The sequence below is a fragment of the Pterocles gutturalis genome, unplaced genomic scaffold (assembly GCF_000699245.1).
Source record: "Pterocles gutturalis isolate BGI_N339 unplaced genomic scaffold, ASM69924v1 scaffold19730, whole genome shotgun sequence".
Lineage (NCBI taxonomy): Eukaryota > Metazoa > Chordata > Aves > Pterocliformes > Pteroclidae > Pterocles > Pterocles gutturalis.
In genome coordinates this window covers 29,160-47,730 of record NW_010143890.1, presented here as the reverse complement: position 1 = coordinate 47,730, position 18,571 = coordinate 29,160, and the positions used below count along the sequence as shown (strand labels likewise).

The 18,571-nt window shown below is 42.1% G+C and overlaps 1 protein-coding gene across 1 annotated transcript in view; it reads left to right on the top strand.

Annotated features, from left to right (window-relative positions):
* The window catches only part of SRGAP1 (SLIT-ROBO Rho GTPase activating protein 1), a 72,585-nt gene extending 57,215 nt beyond the window's left edge, over positions 1–15,370 (top strand). Inside the window, exons 16-21 of the mRNA XM_010084929.1 lie at positions 3,024–3,248; positions 3,929–4,008; positions 11,545–11,725; positions 12,302–12,436; positions 12,563–12,908; positions 14,706–15,370. Coding sequence (XP_010083231.1) covers positions 3,024–3,248; positions 3,929–4,008; positions 11,545–11,725; positions 12,302–12,436; positions 12,563–12,908; positions 14,706–15,083 — 1,345 coding nt within the window. The 3' untranslated portion in view covers positions 15,084–15,370. The remainder of the gene's footprint in view (positions 1–3,023; positions 3,249–3,928; positions 4,009–11,544; positions 11,726–12,301; positions 12,437–12,562; positions 12,909–14,705) is intronic.
* The last annotated feature ends 3,201 nt before the right edge of the window (positions 15,371–18,571 follow it).

Here is an 18,571-nt window from a genome sequence, read left to right as displayed (position 1 = left end):
GTATATTCAAGCAGCACAGGCACTACAAGCTACCTATTTGGTGCTAGGTACTGCCAGAGTGAGACTTTGTGTTGCTGCTTCTATTTTCTGGTAATAGGTCTACCAGTATAGAGAACATACATCCCCTGTGTGTGCTTTGATGTAAATGTCTTGGTTCTCACATTGGGAAACAGGCAGCTGCTGCAAGGAGGGTTGTGTGAGAAAGGGAAAGTGGTGTTCATGTCTTCGTCATCTTTAATTCTCAAAGAGAAAATAAAAGACAGGTTGGGCGATTGCATTGTGTTTCACCCTCCAGTCCTTCACAGCCCTCTCCGGTTTTGCTATCCACAGTATTTTAACTGCAAATTTTGCTTCCTGTGCATTTTGCCCTGATTCTAGCTTTTCTCTTCCTGCTGCCATATTGTCTGCTTCCTGTTATATCTGGTTTCATATTGCCTTTTTCCTCTTTTTTTTGCTAAATTTGCCCTCTGCTGATTCATTCTGTCTTTGTGACCTTCCCCATTTCATCCATCCTGTCTGTTCCTATAGAAACAGGGCCTTTGCAGCCAGGTTATGCGTGCATGCTTGTATTCACAGCTGTTCCCATTTTATTTCTTCTAGTAATTTCTGAGCCGCTTTCAAGCAATATTTAAAAGAGGGGCAGAAGTCTATAAAGTTTTGTGAAAATAACCATTCATTTGAAACATGAATTCATACCCCAAAAGCGATATTGTAAATGTCTCAAAGGCTTATGTCACATCTTCTCCTCAACTTACACATACAGATTGACCAGAGGTTGTACTTGTTACATGGTTGTGTTAGCTACATCTTTGCTCTCCAAAGGAATGCAATTTAGAAAGCAGGCCAAATCCCTTACTACCTCCAAATTGCTCCTGGTACATCCACTAGAAAACATTCCCATAGTTTGACTTTCTGCACATCCAGTTCTGCTTTTTGCAAATGCAGTTATGCCTGCTTGGCCACATGAAGTCATCAGACCTCATGGCAGACCTCATCTGGTCTAGCCTCCTGCTCAAAGCTTCTAAAGTTAGATCAAGTTGCTCAAAGCTTTGTACACTCAAAAACCTCAAAGGGCAGAGAATCCACAGCCTCCCTGGGCAGTCAGTCCCAGTGCTTGGTCACCCTTGTAGTGAAGAATTTTTTTCCTGCTTCCAGTTGGAATATCCCTTGCTGTGACCTGTGTCTGTTGCCTCTCATCCCTTTGCTGTGTACCTGTGTCTGACTCTCTCTTGTTTATAGTTTTCATAGTAGAAGACTGAAGCTAGATTCTCCACTAGCCTTCTCTTCTAAAGGCTGAACAAACCCAGTTCTCTCGACTTCGCTTTGTAACCCACATGCTCCAGCACCCCAACCATCTCAGTAGTCCTTTTCTGGACTTGCACCAGTTTGTCAGTCTCTCAGAACTAGACACAGTACTCATGTGCAGCTTCACAAGCACCAAGTGGAAGAGGAATAAACAATTCCCTTGACCTGCTGGCTTTGCTCTTCCTAATATAGCCACATAGACAACTGGCCTTCTTGGCGGGAGGACACACTGCTGAATCACGTCCAACTTCTTGTCCAAGAAGTGCTTTTCCCAATGCATTTCCTTGGGAGCTGCTATCCAACAGTCAGCTCCAGACTGTAATATTACATGGGATTATTCCATCCCACAGGCAGGACTTTGCATTCATCCTCGTTGAACTTGATGAAATCCCCGTTCATCCATTTCTCCATCTTGTCAAGATCCTTCTAAATGGTAAACCTGACCTTTAGCATATCTACTGCCACCCGTCCCTCACAGTGTGGCATCATCTGTAAGTTGTCCAAGTGTGCACTCCATCCCGTTGTCTAGGTAGTTCATGAAGATGTTGAACAGTATCCGCCCCAGTATTGAGCCCTGAGGAGTACCAAGTGTTACCAGCCACCAGCAGAGCTTCACATGTTGCACAATGACAGTTATAATCTTTTTTACACATTCTTGCACACATATAAAGGCTGAACCACCTTATAAATCAGTAGAACAAGATGTCTCCAATTAACACACAGGACATGATAATAAATCATGGCATAAGAAAAGGGACAGCATAATTAATTTTACAAGCTAGTTATGAAGGGAATCATTTAGAAGGTTTGCCTCTTTAATTTGTATTGTTCGTACATGGAAAATACTCTCTAGAATTCTCTTTCTAAAGGGAATAAGATGCTGTATTTAAACACAGACAGACATAATAATTCATACACTGCTTCAGAGTGCAGAACAACACTGAGGTAAAGGGCATCCCAGCACTTAAATTTCTGTTTGACTGGCTCTGCACAGAACCACTCAAAAGCCAGAATTTCCACTAGAAATGTCAATGCTTTTAACCAAGGGAATAAATAGCAACTTTTCATTGAAAATCAAAATTGAAAACTAGTAATGTTGCGTTTTCTGGAGGAAAGGAGAGCTTGCAAAAACATGAACAATCAAAGCCTTTTGTTTGGATGCTTCCAAAATGAAACCCTTGTGAGAGTTTGTAGGCAGAAGGCAAGGTGCTCAGGGATTTTAGGTTGTATGGTAAAAACAGAAACCAGAAGTCACAAGAGCCTTTGCAAGATCCAGGAACTTAGTTGCCTCCAGAAGCCTAAGTTATATAGGCAGTTGATGGGAGACATGCATCAGCGTCTGATGATAAATGATAAGCATGTATACCCACTTTGGATCCAGTCCACTCAGGCCTCCAAGGATAAGCACAGATAAGACAGAAGCAGTAGCAGCTGATGCATTTTACATTAACCCATTCGGTCAGCATACACTAGACAAAATAATGTGGGAACACATACATCCACATATATGTATGTGATACAAACTCACTTTATAATGTATATAGGCTATTGAAGAAATCTCCCCCCCCCTTTTTTTTTTTGTTACTTTATGTGGGATTAAGTGTCAAGGGGAACAGGAAATCTCTTAAGTTTTTGTGGAAAATAAAGTTTCTCCAGTTTTCAGAATAAGGTTAGTCACGGTGGAAAGTCAATTTTTCTTAATTTTTTTGTTCTAACAGCCTTTCGCAGTACAGTGATGAAAACATGATGGATCCGTACAACCTGGCCATTTGTTTTGGGCCAACCCTGATGCCTGTTCCAGACATACAAGACCAGGTGTCTTGTCAGGCACACGTGAATGAGATAATCAAAACTATCATCATCCATCATGAGGCTATTTTTCCAGATGCTAAAGAACTTGATGGCCCAGTGTATGAAAAATGCATGGCTGGAGATGACTACTGGTAAGTCAGAACGCTACCCTTCTATCTTCTTAACAAAATCATTAGACTGGTTGTGTAGATAACTCCTGCGATACGGAATGACTTTCGCACACAATAGAAGTATGAAGATAAATGAGAACAGCATTTAGGTTCATAGGAAAGTGTTAGCTGTAAAAAAACATGAAGCAAAGGCAGTTATGATGTGGTTTGCTACAACATTTTGTGGAGAAAGCTACCCTTGTGTCCAGCCAGAGGCAGACAGGTGTGCTGTGCAGAGCCCACAGCCAGGTAGGAAACTGGTTCTCTGGCTGTGAACCACCTTAACAAATTTCAGCTCATGATGCCTTCCCCCTGCTCTTTTCCTCTCTTAGCAACACACACACACACACTTTTTATAAATTAAAGGATTCAAAGGATCTGGGAACTTCTTAACTGAAGATGTTGTTTGAAAGAGAGATGTGTAGAATTTTTCAGTAATTGTGTATTCATAGCACGTCATGAGAATTATGTTGCACAAAACCTTGTAACATTAGAAAATAACTTTACATGATCTCATGGAGGAGGAATATTTTTGATATGTGTGGAAGACATCAGTTACCCCAAGTGGACTGGGGAAGAAAGGGACTGAAGTTTAATGCCCATTGAAGCATCCTTTTCATGCTGTGGTTTCTCTCGCTGCTCAACCTTTTGTTTCCCTTCAGTGACAGCCCATACAGCGAACATGGTACATTAGAGGAAGTGGACCAAGATGCTAGTACAGAGCCCCATACTAGTGAAGATGGTATGTCTGTTATATTACTGCGCCTTTGATAGGAATAATTTTTACAGGTGTTTCATGCGGGAGACCTTCTTCCTTTCCTAATTGTGTCTTCTTTGAAAGGAGAGGATTTCAATCCTGCTGGTCTGTAGCAAAACTGACTTCTTTAATCTGTGTTTGTGTGCTTTGTCACTCTGATTCATCTGTGTTTGACCAGCTGTTTCCTTGTTCTCTCCTGATTTGTCCAGTCACAGGAAGGGCAAGAAAGAAACTATTTCAGTCAGCAGATATTATTTTCTGATATAATGTTACATTTTTTAGTGACTCTTTATCTTTTGTCTACAAAAGCTAAAATTATCAGAAGTGTGTCTTTAAATATTCTAACTAAGGGATATTTACCATTCAGTGGGCTCTATTTTGATACGAATTTAAAAGCTGTTACATCTATTTATAACAACTGAAAAACGTGTATACCCCCCACAGTGAAACTTCTGAACAATAGTTATTTGCTATAAATATTAATCACATATACTCTGACAGTTCTGGATATGGTAGATATCCATTAAAAATTCGATGTATTGTATTATATCAATTCTTTTTAGCCGGGTTTCCTAATGGTGTATTTGACTGTGACATACTTCAGTTGGACCATCCTTCAGGTGTCCCTCACAGTAACTTCTGCCCAGTTTCAAGCAAATGTAACAGATGAAAAGAGATGTCAAAATTGTTAAATAACTACAATTTTCCTGACAATTAGTAGCAAGTTACAGGTAAAGGATTAAGAACAATGGTCCCTGTAAAGAAGAGCTGCACTGTGAGCTCACTGTGTATCTGGCCAGCAGGCAACCCGGGCAAAGCAACCAGCACGTGTGCACTTAGCACCAGCAGAAACAGCTGCCTTTTGTCCATCTCAGAGAATGTGTGGAAGGAGGAAGAGACAGAAAGGGGGAAAGGGGAGGAAAAGAGCTACAGCAGAGAAGGAATTTTTTTTTTTTTAATAAAGGATGTTATAAGGGATGCTGGTTAGGGGCTGGGACAATTGCCATAGGGAAGGGGAACAGGAAGGTGTATCTATAGGAAGCCTGGCTACCCTGGTCCCATTGCACACAGAACAATGTAAACAATAGTTCCACTCTAGCTGTACCCATCTGCTTTGTCACGTAGACAAGCTGTCAGTGACAGATTGCCTGTCTCTTCCCCTTTGCTGCGGCGAGGAGGAGCAGGGAGAGTCTATCAGGGCAGCTGTTTGGAGAGGGTGGATAGTTGGGTGGGCAGGCATCACAGAAGGGGGAAAAAAACAAGGATAGGAAAGAAGTCAATGTTAATCTTCTGCCTGGAGTGTATGCCCGTGCCTGCACCCATGGTAAGGGAATAGTGACAGTTTTACAAGACAGCCTGTACATGGGTTACTCTTGACAAGCTCTGTAGAGCTAAACCCACCACCTTGATATAACACAGCTCCGCTAAATGGTATGAACAAACTCATAATTGCACTTTATTTTTCCAAGACAGTATAGCTGTGCTTTATAAGAGCTCCTTCTTCCATTGGACGTATGAAGCAAACGTAGAAGCTGCAGAAGCCTGTCTCTCATTCAGAGCACAAGTGAAGTAGTGAAATGCAGGCAACACACCAGGTCAATATATTGGAGCCAACGTTGGAGTCCAGTGACCCAACAAAGAGATAAAGGCCCAGGTGGGCATGGAAAAGAAGTGCAGGTTTTCAGCGGCCTTCAAAAGTGGTTACTTCAAAACCATGCCTAGGAAAGATTAAAACATTAACAGGATCCAGAGGAACAGGACCATGGCATTGCATAGTGCATCACCTGTGCCTTGATAATCACGGGCTCTACCCCATCACTGAGTTGTTATAGCAACAGTTTTACATTCCTGTTGTGGTGCTACCTGTGTTATGACTGTGTCATTGGTGGAGACAAACCCTGAAGAGAATAGCTGTCAACAGGACAGAGTTCTGTTAAAAAATGTAACTGCTCAAGGCATGGCTTTTTGTTCACCTGATTGGCCAGCAATTTAATTCTAGTTGTCCCATAGTACCTTTTAATTAATTCAGTGCCAAAAGGAAGCAGACATTTGTGTTTACTGTGAAATAATTGTTAGCACAAAATTTTTTGTAATATAGGGAAATACTGCTGCAAAGATAAAGATTAGCAAGCCTGGATCGTGTACAAAACAGTGTTGGCCTTCGGTTCTCAGCCTGCAAGCTTTAACCCATTTTTTTTCCATGGATATGGTTTTCCGTCATAATAGCACATTTTTCTAAAATAGGTTACAGGCTTTAAATTAAGTGCATTCACTGTCTCTTTGCACATACATTCATGTGTTTGTCCTTTGGACAATTCCTTTTATAAACATGAGAGTAGGTGAGAATTTTTCTGTGTGCTTATTGAACTTCATGAGAGTCACTGATTGATCTGTGGTGGACGCAAAAAAAAGTTTCCACTAAAGAGTCTGGAGTATTTTGGGGATTTAATGTGATTGATTTATTGATTATAAACTGGATGTATCACTGCGAGCTGTATATGGAGAGAGAAAGGGAGGTGCAGCATTGTTGCTCTATTGATCAGACACGTGGTACTTGCGTATTTCCCTCTGTTAGGTGATGGCAGAAGCAGATTCTCTAAATGTAATGTTTTTTAAACGTTGAAAATCTGATTAGTTTTATGCTAAAGCTTTGTGTACATACATAAGACCAATCAGCTAACCTCATATGAATTACAGGGTTGTTGAAACATAATCCAGAGGCTATGATCAAAAGCGAAAGGATTTATTTTTCTACTTTAGTTATGGTTTATAAGAATTACTTGCTGTATAAAGTTAAACTACAAGTGAATCTCTCTGTGCCTACTGGAAGAAACCCATCTGTAGGGGCTGGCTCAGTAGCACTAGGAACGTTTACCTACAATTTAGAAAACAACAAGACATTTTAAAAATTAGAAAATAAATTATGTCTGCAGAGGTAAAATATGGTATCTTGGGGAAAAGAAGGCTGGAACTTATAACTAAGCATATAAAAACTTCATAACTGCTTAATTTTAAGCATGTAAATTGCCTTTTTTTAAAGGTTACTGGTGTTCATATATTTCTGTTGATCACTGGAAAGAGAAGAGGGAAGGAGATGCATTTTACTGTAGTGTTTTCACTCATTTTTAAATGTGCAGAAAGTATCCCTATTAAGGAAAATGCATACGTTTCCTCTTTCTCCTAACTCTGGAAATGAAATATAATTTCTGAAGTTCAGAACATTTGTATTCAAGCCGAGGAACAAAAAAAACAATCTATCTGTAATTTTGCTGCAGAAAAACCTTTACCTGAAAGTGCCTCTGCAGTAAAAATTCAAAGGATATTGTTCATGTTTTGCTGAAGCAGTTGTTAGCATATTTCCTTTACCTTCAGTTTGCTGGAGATTTTTTATTCTTGTTGGAGGCATGTGGAAAAGGGTGACTAGGTTTGTTTTCAAAGGAAGTAAGAGAGAATTTCCTGAGGAAGTTAAACAGATGGGTTTCTACTGGGAAAACATACATACAATTAATATCACACTGTTCATAGGCACCTCATAAACATAGGGCAAAAAATTGAGATGGTAGTTCTGCTGGAAACAAAAATTACAGGGACACATAAGGCTGTAAGTCATTGTTGTGTCCCCAACACACAGTAATTTTCCTGCTTTTCCATAGTGCATGCTGTGATCGACATTTTGCCAAATTCTGTTCTGTCAACACCTTGCAACGTTTCTTTGCTTTTGCTGTTCCCCAGCCAGAGAACTGCAGAGGACAGGACTTTGAAATTGCAAAGCCACTGTTCTCTGATGGGGTGCAGAACAGGATAAGCACACCGGGAGATAGCACCTTCCCAGTGAGTTCAAGGACATACTCTATTCCCCGCAGCCAGGGTACATCTGTGAGAACTGAGGAGAAGCAGAGCAGAGCAACAGCAAACTCTCCCCAAAAATTCAGGGGATGGTCTCCCCTCTTTCCTTATCTCTTTGTGCCCTGAGGCATAGAGAGCAGCGTGTGGCAGTTCAGTGCCATCACCTCTGTAGGGAGGTTAGTGCTGCATCTGGTGCTCCGATCCCAAAATTAAAATTAGCACTTATGTTTCCTCTGCCCTTTCTGCTCTCCCAAGCTGTTGGATCTGGACAGCTGTGCTTGGCACCAAATGTTGATTCTTAAGCACACTGCAACATAGCATGTTGTCAAATGGTGGCAGTAATCGTAACAAACTTTAGGGGTCATAAGTAAAAAAAGTGACAACAGAGCTGGATGATTATCAGAGTCCCTAAAGCTTTTCCCATAGTTCTTCAGTTTGTCCTAATTTTTCACTTCCATCTCATTGCCAGAGTCACTAGAGATGATAGCTGCTGAGATCCTATATGTCATCAAATACTTTTTGCTCTTGTAGGTGAATGCCCCCAGGTATGGACAGAGCAGTGCAATTACAGTTCCTTCCAAGCTGTCAATTTTACTGTTAGACATTCAGTACCACACAGCATTTGAGTTACAGATCCCAAATTTAGCTTTCATCACCTTTGCTTTTCTGGAAATGCTTGTCTGTCATTCAGTAACCTTGGTATTAAATGGCTTAGCTTTTCAAAATGCATTTATTTCTAGGAGTAACTGTCATGGTACTTTGGTTTTAACTGTTAAGGCTTGACCTGTAACAAGGTGAATTGCTATTTAAGTACAGTCTCAGCGCTGTTTGCTATAGGAAAGTTCTCTCCATGTATAAGCAACATTCAAGCAAAGAAAATGCCCCTTTCAGAATAGTAAAACCTGTCTGAACTTATTTTTTGTTCTGTTAAGAAAACTGTGAGATCTACTGGGCACCCCACCCTGAGGAGGTAGGAGTTGTTACCCAGGAAATCTAATGAACACGTCTCAAAAGTCACGCCCATTATGGGAACATTACCAATTCATACAGCTGGTTCCAGTGGGGAAACTTCCTCAGACCTCTGGGAACATGTGTGAATCTTGCAGGCAATGGAAGGATACAAGAAACGGATTCCCACTGTGTACCAGACTTAGATTAGTGTAATTCCACTGAGGGAGACAGAACTATTTCTAGTTTAGTCCATTCATTTGTAAATAAAGAGACCTGTATACTCAAATGCAGGATACTGTATGGTCTGTTGAAATTAGCAGAGAAAGGGGAAGTCCCATAGCTAATCAGTGTGGGAGTTTATCAATCAATCAATCAATTCAGTACCCATGGCTGTTATCAGTTAACTTCAGAGAACATCAAAGGAAAATATGTACAGGAAATTCAGGATTTCTTACTGTAAATGGGTTTTTTTTGTTTTGTTGGGGGGTTTTTTGTATTTCAAAGCACTGTCCATTAGTGAGTGACTGGCTTGCTGAAACCTGGGAGCTTTTGCTTCTGAATTCTTGGCCTGCTCTTCCATAACTTTTAACTTAACCTGGAATCTGAGAACAGTGTGTTCAAATGTCTGCTCCTTTTCAATCTTACCCGATCCCAGTAATGCCTTCTTACAACAAATTCCACAAGCAGCACACATGATACGCGTAAAAACAGTATTCTTTTGTCAGTGTTACATTATTGCCATTCGATTTAATATTGCCCTCTTAAACACGATGCAAGATAAACAGGCATGTTTAACTTTATTTCTTTTCATTTGGCAGTAATGTCTTTCCATGCCTGTAGTCACTTTGTCACATCTGTACTTTCTGTTAGAGATATACTGTAGATAATCTAGAAATGAAAACAAGATTTTATATTAGAATATATCACTAATATATATACCAACATTAAAGTTTTCCCAGTTTTCCAGAATGTTTCTTTTTATGTCATCTTTATATTTTCTTAAAAACATAAAACCAAGAAACCCATCAACCCCCCACCCACCCACCAGGGAATGCCTGCCAGTGAGACATCCAGTAGCGATGCATTTTCAGGAATTAATACTGTTATTGCTAGATTCTTATTTGCATTTGTAAAATCAAAGTAATTTCTGCCAGCATACATTGCTTTTGCTTTAGTACCAGTGAATTCCCCATACCTCCGTATGCCATCTCTGGGAAGTTTCTGGGTTTGTAACTCCTAAACACCCTGCAGTTCATCACTGATGGGGTCTCTTAGCGTGACTGCGGAAGCCGCAAACCACAAGACAGCCTTCTGTAGGCCGGGCAAGTTATTAAACAGCTGCCAACAATAACCTCAATAAAGGTGCTATCATTATGTTTTTGCGCTATAGGATGAAGTTAATTTCAAAAAGACATTCCTGTGCAAAATGTCATAAAGGACAGTGGCTTTTATTACCAGTCTTGTTCTTTGGGGAATTACAACCTCAGTGATTTTAATTTGCACCAGACAGAAAGCTGCTATGATAGTCATTAGCCTAGATGTTAATTTCCATCTAAATATTGCTCTAATTATGTAAAGAAATTTCTCATTTCAGGGACTCTGAGTTATTGGAGTCAACAAGATTTTTAAACCTGTATTTTGCAGGTTTTTCTTCATGTTTTGAGACTGTGATGACCAATTTTAATCTGTTTGAGCTCAGGTGCTTTTGTTTCTGTGCGGAAGGAACTAGAAGCTGTTAAAATCACGGCTGTTCCGCTGATCTCTGGGCACAGCTCTGAAGATACCTGCAGGCAGACACTCAGCTGGGGCCCTTCACTGACATCAGCAGGTTTCCAATACAAATATAGGTTACGTTACCTGTGTAAGGCTGAATTTACCAGCGTACTGACGGAAGATCAGCCAGGACTGCTGTAACCAATGTTTGACTTCAGAAAATAGCAGCCTTCCCTGCAGAACCCAGAGGAGCCCGGGATGCTGAAGCAGGCAGAGCTGCCGTAGGCGACCTCAGGCCACACAGGGACTGTCCCCTCAGGCCACACAGGGACTGTCCGCGCAGAGGGGTTGGCCTTAGGCGGGCTGGAGCCGTCTGCCTCACTCAAAAAGGGTGTTAAGGAAGCAGATGAAAGCACTAGGCCTTGGTGTGGTGTGAAACACTAGGTTTTCACGAGCTCTGTGCACTCATCGCGTAAGAGACAGAAATCTCATAGCCAGGTTAGGCAGAGCACCCCTACCATGCACAGGGAAATCCTGTCCTCCTTCCTTTGCCGCTGGCGGGTGTTGAAGGCACTGAGGTTTAGTTTCCCTTTATCAGACTGCTTGCTCAGACTTCTGGTAATCTGTCTGGGTTTGTTCATCTTGTTTTTGGAGGTCTTTGCTGCCTGGCCTCCATCCCACTCCCCAGCCATGAAGGAGCCCTGGCAGCAGGAGGCAGAGGCCTCTCTCCCAGCAGCAGCAGCTTTGGTAACATTTGGGTATGCTGTTATGTTTTCTGCAGCTTGCAAAGCAACACAGATGTTTCACACTTGAGGCACAGATTGATGATGTTTCTCTGTAAGGGACATTATAACTACTGCCTGACGTCTGGCTTAGCTGACCTGGTTTCTGTCAGCTCTGCTCAATAAGGATGGGCACAGAGAAAATGCAATAAATGGGTTTTATGAAAACAAAATGAGCAGATAAGCTGGTGTGGAATCTGATATCCCTTCTTCTTCCCTCCCTACACAGAGTGCGAGCCCATAGAAGCTATAGCCAAGTTTGACTACGTTGGAAGATCTGCACGAGAACTCTCTTTCAAGAAAGGAGCTTCGCTTCTGCTGTATCACCGAGCATCTGAAGACTGGTGGGAAGGAAGGCACAACGGGATTGATGGCCTTGTCCCTCACCAGTACATAGTGGTGCAGGATATGTAAGCAGCGTCTGGTGTGACTAGGTTCTTGGTAGGGTGTAAAAACATGCTGAAGCAATTAACAAAGTAATTTCCAAATGGGACAGTGGTTTGAAGGCTCAGATAGATTAAACATTAACCTTCTATGTGGGATGCCTCTGTCTTCATTGCCCCGAATTGTCAGCTTTTAATCAAAAGCTACTGCTAGGCTAAAGCTACTTTGTGGATATGTTCCTAGTATATTAAGAGACAGATGCTGCTGCACCTATTTTAATTTGACTATCTCTTTGTAGCAATTGCTGACATTTAACTTCCGAATAGCAAAGGCTGGACAAATGCAGCCCTGAACTCTTCTTTTACAGTATTAAGCATGTGCTTAGCCAAGGAAGAAAAAGTTCATGTTTACAGAAAGATTACAGTCAAAATGTAAATTGCTCAGTAAACAGAAGGATTATAAGCAATTTTTGGAGACACAGAGGGGCTGTAGTGCATTATAACATACCTGCTTTTAAGGGGATTAAAATCTGGGCGTGCCAAGATGCTCTCTGTCACACCTAATTAACTGACTTCTCGTCTCATCATGTGTGTTCTGTTCAGGGATGATACTTTCTCAGATACACTGAGCCAGAAAGCAGACAGTGAGGCCAGCAGCGGACCCATAACTGAGGAAAAATCATCTTCAAAGGACATGAACTCTCCCACAGACCGTCACTCTGATGTGTATTTAGGAAGGTAAGCTTGAGCAAAACGTGTTTTCAGTAGTACTGCTTACACATCGGGTAACATAGCAATTACTTTTCCACATGCTTATCGTGGGTCACGACAACTTGTCCTATAACCACTTCTTCATTGGTGCAGGCAAAGAAAGAGATCAGAACCTCCACCTCCTCTAAGACGCCCTGGCAGGAGCAGTGACGGTCACTGCCCGGTACACCCACCCCACCCTCTCTCCAACTCATCTGTGGAGCTCAGTTCCCCCAACTTGGGAACTCACTGCAGTCCCAGAGCCCTCCTTCAAAATCGCAACCTCAATGCTGACAGCCCTGAAAGGAGGCGTAGACCTGGACATGGCAGCCTCACTAACATCAGCAGGCACGATTCTCTAAAGAAGATTGATAGCCCTCCAATTAGAAGATCTACATCATCTGGTCAGTACACAGGTTTCAATGACCATAAACCACTGGACCCAGAGTCAATAGCTCAGGTTTGTGTCTTTTTTATTTTATGTCGCACTCTGATTTTCTGAGGAGCAAGTCTCAGTCAATAGCATAGCGCAGAGCACGTGCAGTGGTAGGAGTATGCGTGCAGGAGAATATCCTACTTAGCTTTTTAAACACAGTGTGTGTGAAAGAAGATGCATTGAGGGATCCTGGATAGAGGAAGCAGAAGGGGAAATAGTCATTGTAGTAGCAATAAAAAGAAATTATTTCCTGTTATACCATAATGAAATTGCTTCTACCACCCAGAACACTTGGATAGTATATGATTACAACAGCTATGTAAATCTGCGTGCTCTGGTGAAGGCTGGCCTGGTCTGTCTGGCATATAATTAGTGTTCAATTATTTCTCAGCACTTGCAGAAAAGTGCTCTGACTGCCTAGTAGCAACCATTGCCATTTAAAGCACAGATTTATATTCCAGCATCTTCTGGATTTTACATAGTTTCCATATAGTTCATAGGATGTTCATCATTATTTGATGCTTGTAGTTGTGTGTAAGAACATGATGTGCAAGACATTGCACCTGTATAAATCATGGGCCATCTTCTCCCTGTGTAAACACTCACCAGTCTCATTCCTGACAGTGAAGAGGTGAGAAAGACGGACAAGGGAGCACTCCCATCATCACATTGGTCTGTTGTACACAGCTGGTAACAGCTCTTGAGCAAATAGATACCGCTGTCTTCAAAACTTGTGTTTTGTCTAGGTGGCATAACATGATTACTAGAGGCACCCTGAGGGTACAATATGATTGCAAAAGTCTTCTACAATAATGCTGGTGCTCATGTTTTAAAATTTAATGTACTGGTGATGCTTGCTTTCTAACTCTGCTTCCAGCGAGGGATAGAAGAGACTGTCATGCTTGCGTCAGAAAGCTGAACCATGTATTAGAGAGTTAGAAAATGTAAATGTTGTTACTGTTTTATTTTATTGCAAGTTATTTGTTTACTTTTCTGGAGCCACACACAGTGCCATTTGGTTTAAGCTATTTTTTTTATGCATAGACTAGTAGTGATCATTTGGCAGTGAGATAACACAAACTTTGATTAAACTGCATGAAACTTACTGTGAGAAAGCAGAGAACACCAGATACTTAATCTCAGTTGTATCTTAATACTACTGAAAAATAGTAAACTAGTGTCTTGGTGCATTCTTTTAGCGTTTGTGCCAGAAATCTTGATGAAAAAAAATAATTTCCTAGGTAAGCTCACAATGTCTTGCAGTTTTTTCTGGTTGAAATTTAACTCAGAGAAACAGGAGGAGTGAAGAGCTGATAGAAGAACAAGATTTATTTCCTTACAAAACTTGGTTTATTATCCCCATGAGGGAATACAGGTCCTGAACACCTGGGGCACGAGGAGAGGAGAGCAGTCAGCTAAGAGGCATCAAATGGACTAAAATCTTTACAGCTGTCAGTACCCAAGAGGTGACAAAATCTTCACAGTTAAAAATGCTGCTAAGGAAATATCCATTGTCCTGACGATCACTTAATAAAATGGCTTGCACAATTTAGCTTAATTACTTTTTTAAATTTTTTTTAGCTGAATTTTGCCTCTCTCATGTGACTAGGTTAAATATTTGTAATGTCCAGCCAAAGCTGCCATCTTGTCAATCGTACTGTCTTTCAAATAAATCTGGTGGAAAGTGGTTTTAGCACTATAATATTCATTAAAGAGAGGATGGTTGGCAAATTAACTCGTGCATTTTTCACCCCTCCCTCTGGTACTCTGCCTTCAGCAGCAATGGGAATGATGTGCTGTTTTCTCTGTGTTCTGACCCAGGACATCGAGGAGACGATGAACACAGCGCTGAACGAGCTCCGTGAGCTGGAGCGGCAGAGCTCAGCGAAGCACGCCCCCGATGTCGTGTTGGACACCTTGGAACAAATGAAAAACACCCCCACCCCTGCCACCTCCACGGAGTCGCTCAGCCCTCTCCACAGTGTTGTTCTAAGGAGCTCCGAGCCTCAGATCCGCCGTAGCACTAGTTCTTCCAGTGACACCATGAGTACTTTCAAGCCCGTGGTGGCCCCTAGAATGGGAGTGCAGCTGAAACCTCCTGCTCTTAGGCCAAAACCTATTGTTCTTCCAAAAACAAATCCTAGCATAGGGCCTCCCCCTCCTTCCCAGGGTCCAGCTGACAAATCTTGCACAATGTAGACAGCTCAGCCACCCACAGTGCCGGGCTGGGGTATGCTAGGGGAAGGGATGGATTAATGATAGAAGTCAGGGCTCCATAACATCATTTGTTCATGTTCGTAACTGGAGAGGCTTTGTTTTTCAGTGTTTTTGAATGTATTGTCTGAAACTAGCTACATTAACATGGGCATTTGTATTTTGTATGGTTTCAATTTAAAAATAAAACTGGACAATTGTGCATCATTTTAAAAAACAGACTTACTTGAAAACTTGATGCTGCACCATTTGTAATAAAACCAACACGGATCACAAACAGCTTGCCACGTTGTACCATACTTCACAGTCTTACTGTAGCTATACAATAACAGATCCTGCACAAAACTAAGGGGCGGGGGGGTCAGGGGAGGTGGGACCTCTTATTTCTGGGTCACTAAACCAAATGTCAAGCAGGTTAGTAAGAGCTGAAATCTAGCCTGTGAGGATTAAGTGTCTCTGTGGAATGTCTAAGTAATCTCAGGCCACATTTCTTATTTAAGACACACTAAGGAAATCCACCAAACCCTCACAACTCTCACAATTGGCACCAAGTTTTAGCTTTCTTGTTGGCAGCCTCACAAGAGACAAGCGCTGGATGGATCTGCAGATCACATTGCTCTCGCCAGAAACAAGCAGCATTCTAGGTCACAGCTAAAGCACATCTCCAGGATAGTATCTAGAAACTCCTTTTGATGTCCTCTGTAATAGCGTACCTTTTCCCATGAAGCTAGTCCTTCGTTCGCTGATATCACGTCTTTCACAAAAGCTAAATTCATTTAAAGTTCATAGTTGAGCAAGCCAGGCTCTGGGGAGTACGTGAATCTGTTGGTCCATTAGGCAGGCTGATAGGCGATTAAAAGGATCAGCTACAGAGTAATTCAGCAAAGTATCCCATTGACTTTATTGCTTGGTGTCCAATTAAAGACATGATGTGAGTTGTAATAGTTGGAGTTTCAAGCTGACCTAGCTCCGCTGGCTGCCTTGCACAGCACAGATGCTCTGTGCACATCCTCGGTTATGCTGACGGCAGCAAGACAGGGCCTCTGAAGAGGGACTGCCTCCTGCCAGCCATGCAGGGGTCAGTGGCAGGACAGACAGCTGAGTTTCTACCACCTAGATTCAAGCTGACTAAATGTTTCTATAACCACTTCCCCCCCTTCCCCTTTTTTTTTTAAATGTCAGAAATCAGTACCTTTCTTATGTCTGTGTGAGTGACAACTGTCAACTTTGCTTAGCGCTCTATTGTTAAACTTTGTTACACGTGAGCTAAATGTACAGCTGGTTTGCACATTGCAGCAGTAAGCCATAATGTTATTTCTGTTAATATATTTTCCAACATCCAATCTATAAAATAAGTTTCAGTGAAGAAGATGGGGGAAAAAAAAAATCCGTTGTGGTCCACCTAGAGGAGTGCAACTGGCTTTAAGTAAGATCTGTCTTCCCATGTATTATTTAAAATCTCACCGTTGGAAAGCTTGAAGTTGTACCACTCGGTATACATAAAAATTGAGTTTGGGCAAGGAAGAGTAGTGACAAAATTTAATAGACATAATTACTGAGGTGACAGGAGTAATTTCCTGGTGTTATTTAGGAGCAACTTATTCCCACTTTGGTTTACACCCTGTGGATAGGTAATGCAAAGCCCCAGGTGTGAAAAGTATCCCGTGAACCACCTCTGGGAGCCACACTGCTCCTGGTATTTCCAAACCCACCTCAATCCGGCCGCAGACTTCACACATGCCTAGGTTAGAGGCAAAGTCTTAACCCAGCACAGTGGACTGTGCAGCGCTGGTCAGGGAACCTCCAACCCTCTCGACTCTACCGCCTCGTCCTAACGCCAGGGCAAGAGCCTAAGCCAGGCCAGGCCCAGCTGCAGGTAGCGCTGGTCTGTGGGGTCTGTCCACTTGGTTGGGACCAGAGATATTTTCAAGTAGTTCCCCAATTTACTAGAATCAGTGGAACAAACTGGAATTTCAGCTTTCGTTTACATGCAGTTTTAGTCTAGCGTTTTTAAATTAACCCACCTGGCATAACTGAGATGGATACCTGTATCTTTAAATTGCATAGGGAATTTTGTATGTTTAAATAACTGTACTGGACTCCATAATGCTTATATTAGAAATTGTTTAGCAAAAGAAAATATTAGAAACAGTGCATTTAGTGAATGCATCCACTTAGTGCATTCACACAGTTAAATGTGTAGTTTGATGGTTATTATAGATACTTAAAAGTATAGTAAGTGGATATGTAACAGGAAAGACTGCTACAACTACAGACGCACTAAAGGGTAACTCCTGCACACCTAATCCAATTAGTATTGTCCTTTACTGTCAAGTTTGATAAATTGCAGTACTGGTAGCTTCCTGCTTGTTGACTGTTACCTAATTGTGTCAATGTACATCTGTAGTATGTACATGTGAAAGTGCCTTTAAATTTTAGAGGAGCTTTAGCCTTGCTCTTGTACTGTTGCATTTCCATTGCATCCTTCCCTGTTCGTGTATGGCTGCATTCCCATTGCATTCCTTCCGCTCTCGAAGAACAAATGAAAACATGGAAATTTCACGGTTTTGGAAGAGAAATGTACTGTTAATCTGTTGTGACAATGCACTTTTATGTATAGTACTGTACATTTTTGGCATGTACCATTACAAGCTTCAGTATACATTCAGGTTTGTTCCTCATAGTGTATCTTTATAATAAAGAAGATAGTTCTGTCTGTGTGTGTACTTTTGCTGGGTAAGCTGCTGTATCTTCTGACATGGGTTGCCCATCTACCTTCACCTCCCACATAAAGGGAAAACAATCGCCATCTCCCAGCTGCCCACACCCCACCCTGCCTCAGGTCCCATCACCATGTTGGCCTGAAGAAGTGCTTGTTCCTGGACAGGCTCCTACCCAACTTAAAGAGCACCATCCCTGTAAGCTCACCCAAGTCCCTCCGTACCTAAAGACCTCACAAAGAGCCACCGACCACACATGGGCACCCCCCTGGTCCCGCTCCTACTGGCTGTGGAATCCCACCGCCCACTCAGCCAGCACCCCACTGCCACTGCTCCCTGCAGGAAAAATGGGGGAGAAAAAGCCCTCCATTGTCCACAATTTTAAAATACAGTCCCAGAGCAAAAATAATTTTCTTAAAAAGTTTACCTGGGGAGCAGAAAAAGGGATTAATCACACTGGGCAGGGTGGGGGGAGTGCCACAGGAGAAGGTTACCTTCAGTGAACTTATGTCGAAGTAGCGGTGGCAATACACACGCCTCCGCAGCTGGCTCCAGGAACCAGGAGGCTGCCAGTGTCAGGCTGGTAGCTGCACAAGAGACACTCAGACACGGATCAGACACTGTCGAGGACAATCCCTGGGCTCGGACTGCGGCTTCCTGGACAGGCCCACCATCCTGCCCAACTTCCATGTGTTTAGGGGGAGAAGAGCTACTTGGAAATGCATTTCCAATGCTTGTTTAAAAAAAAAATCA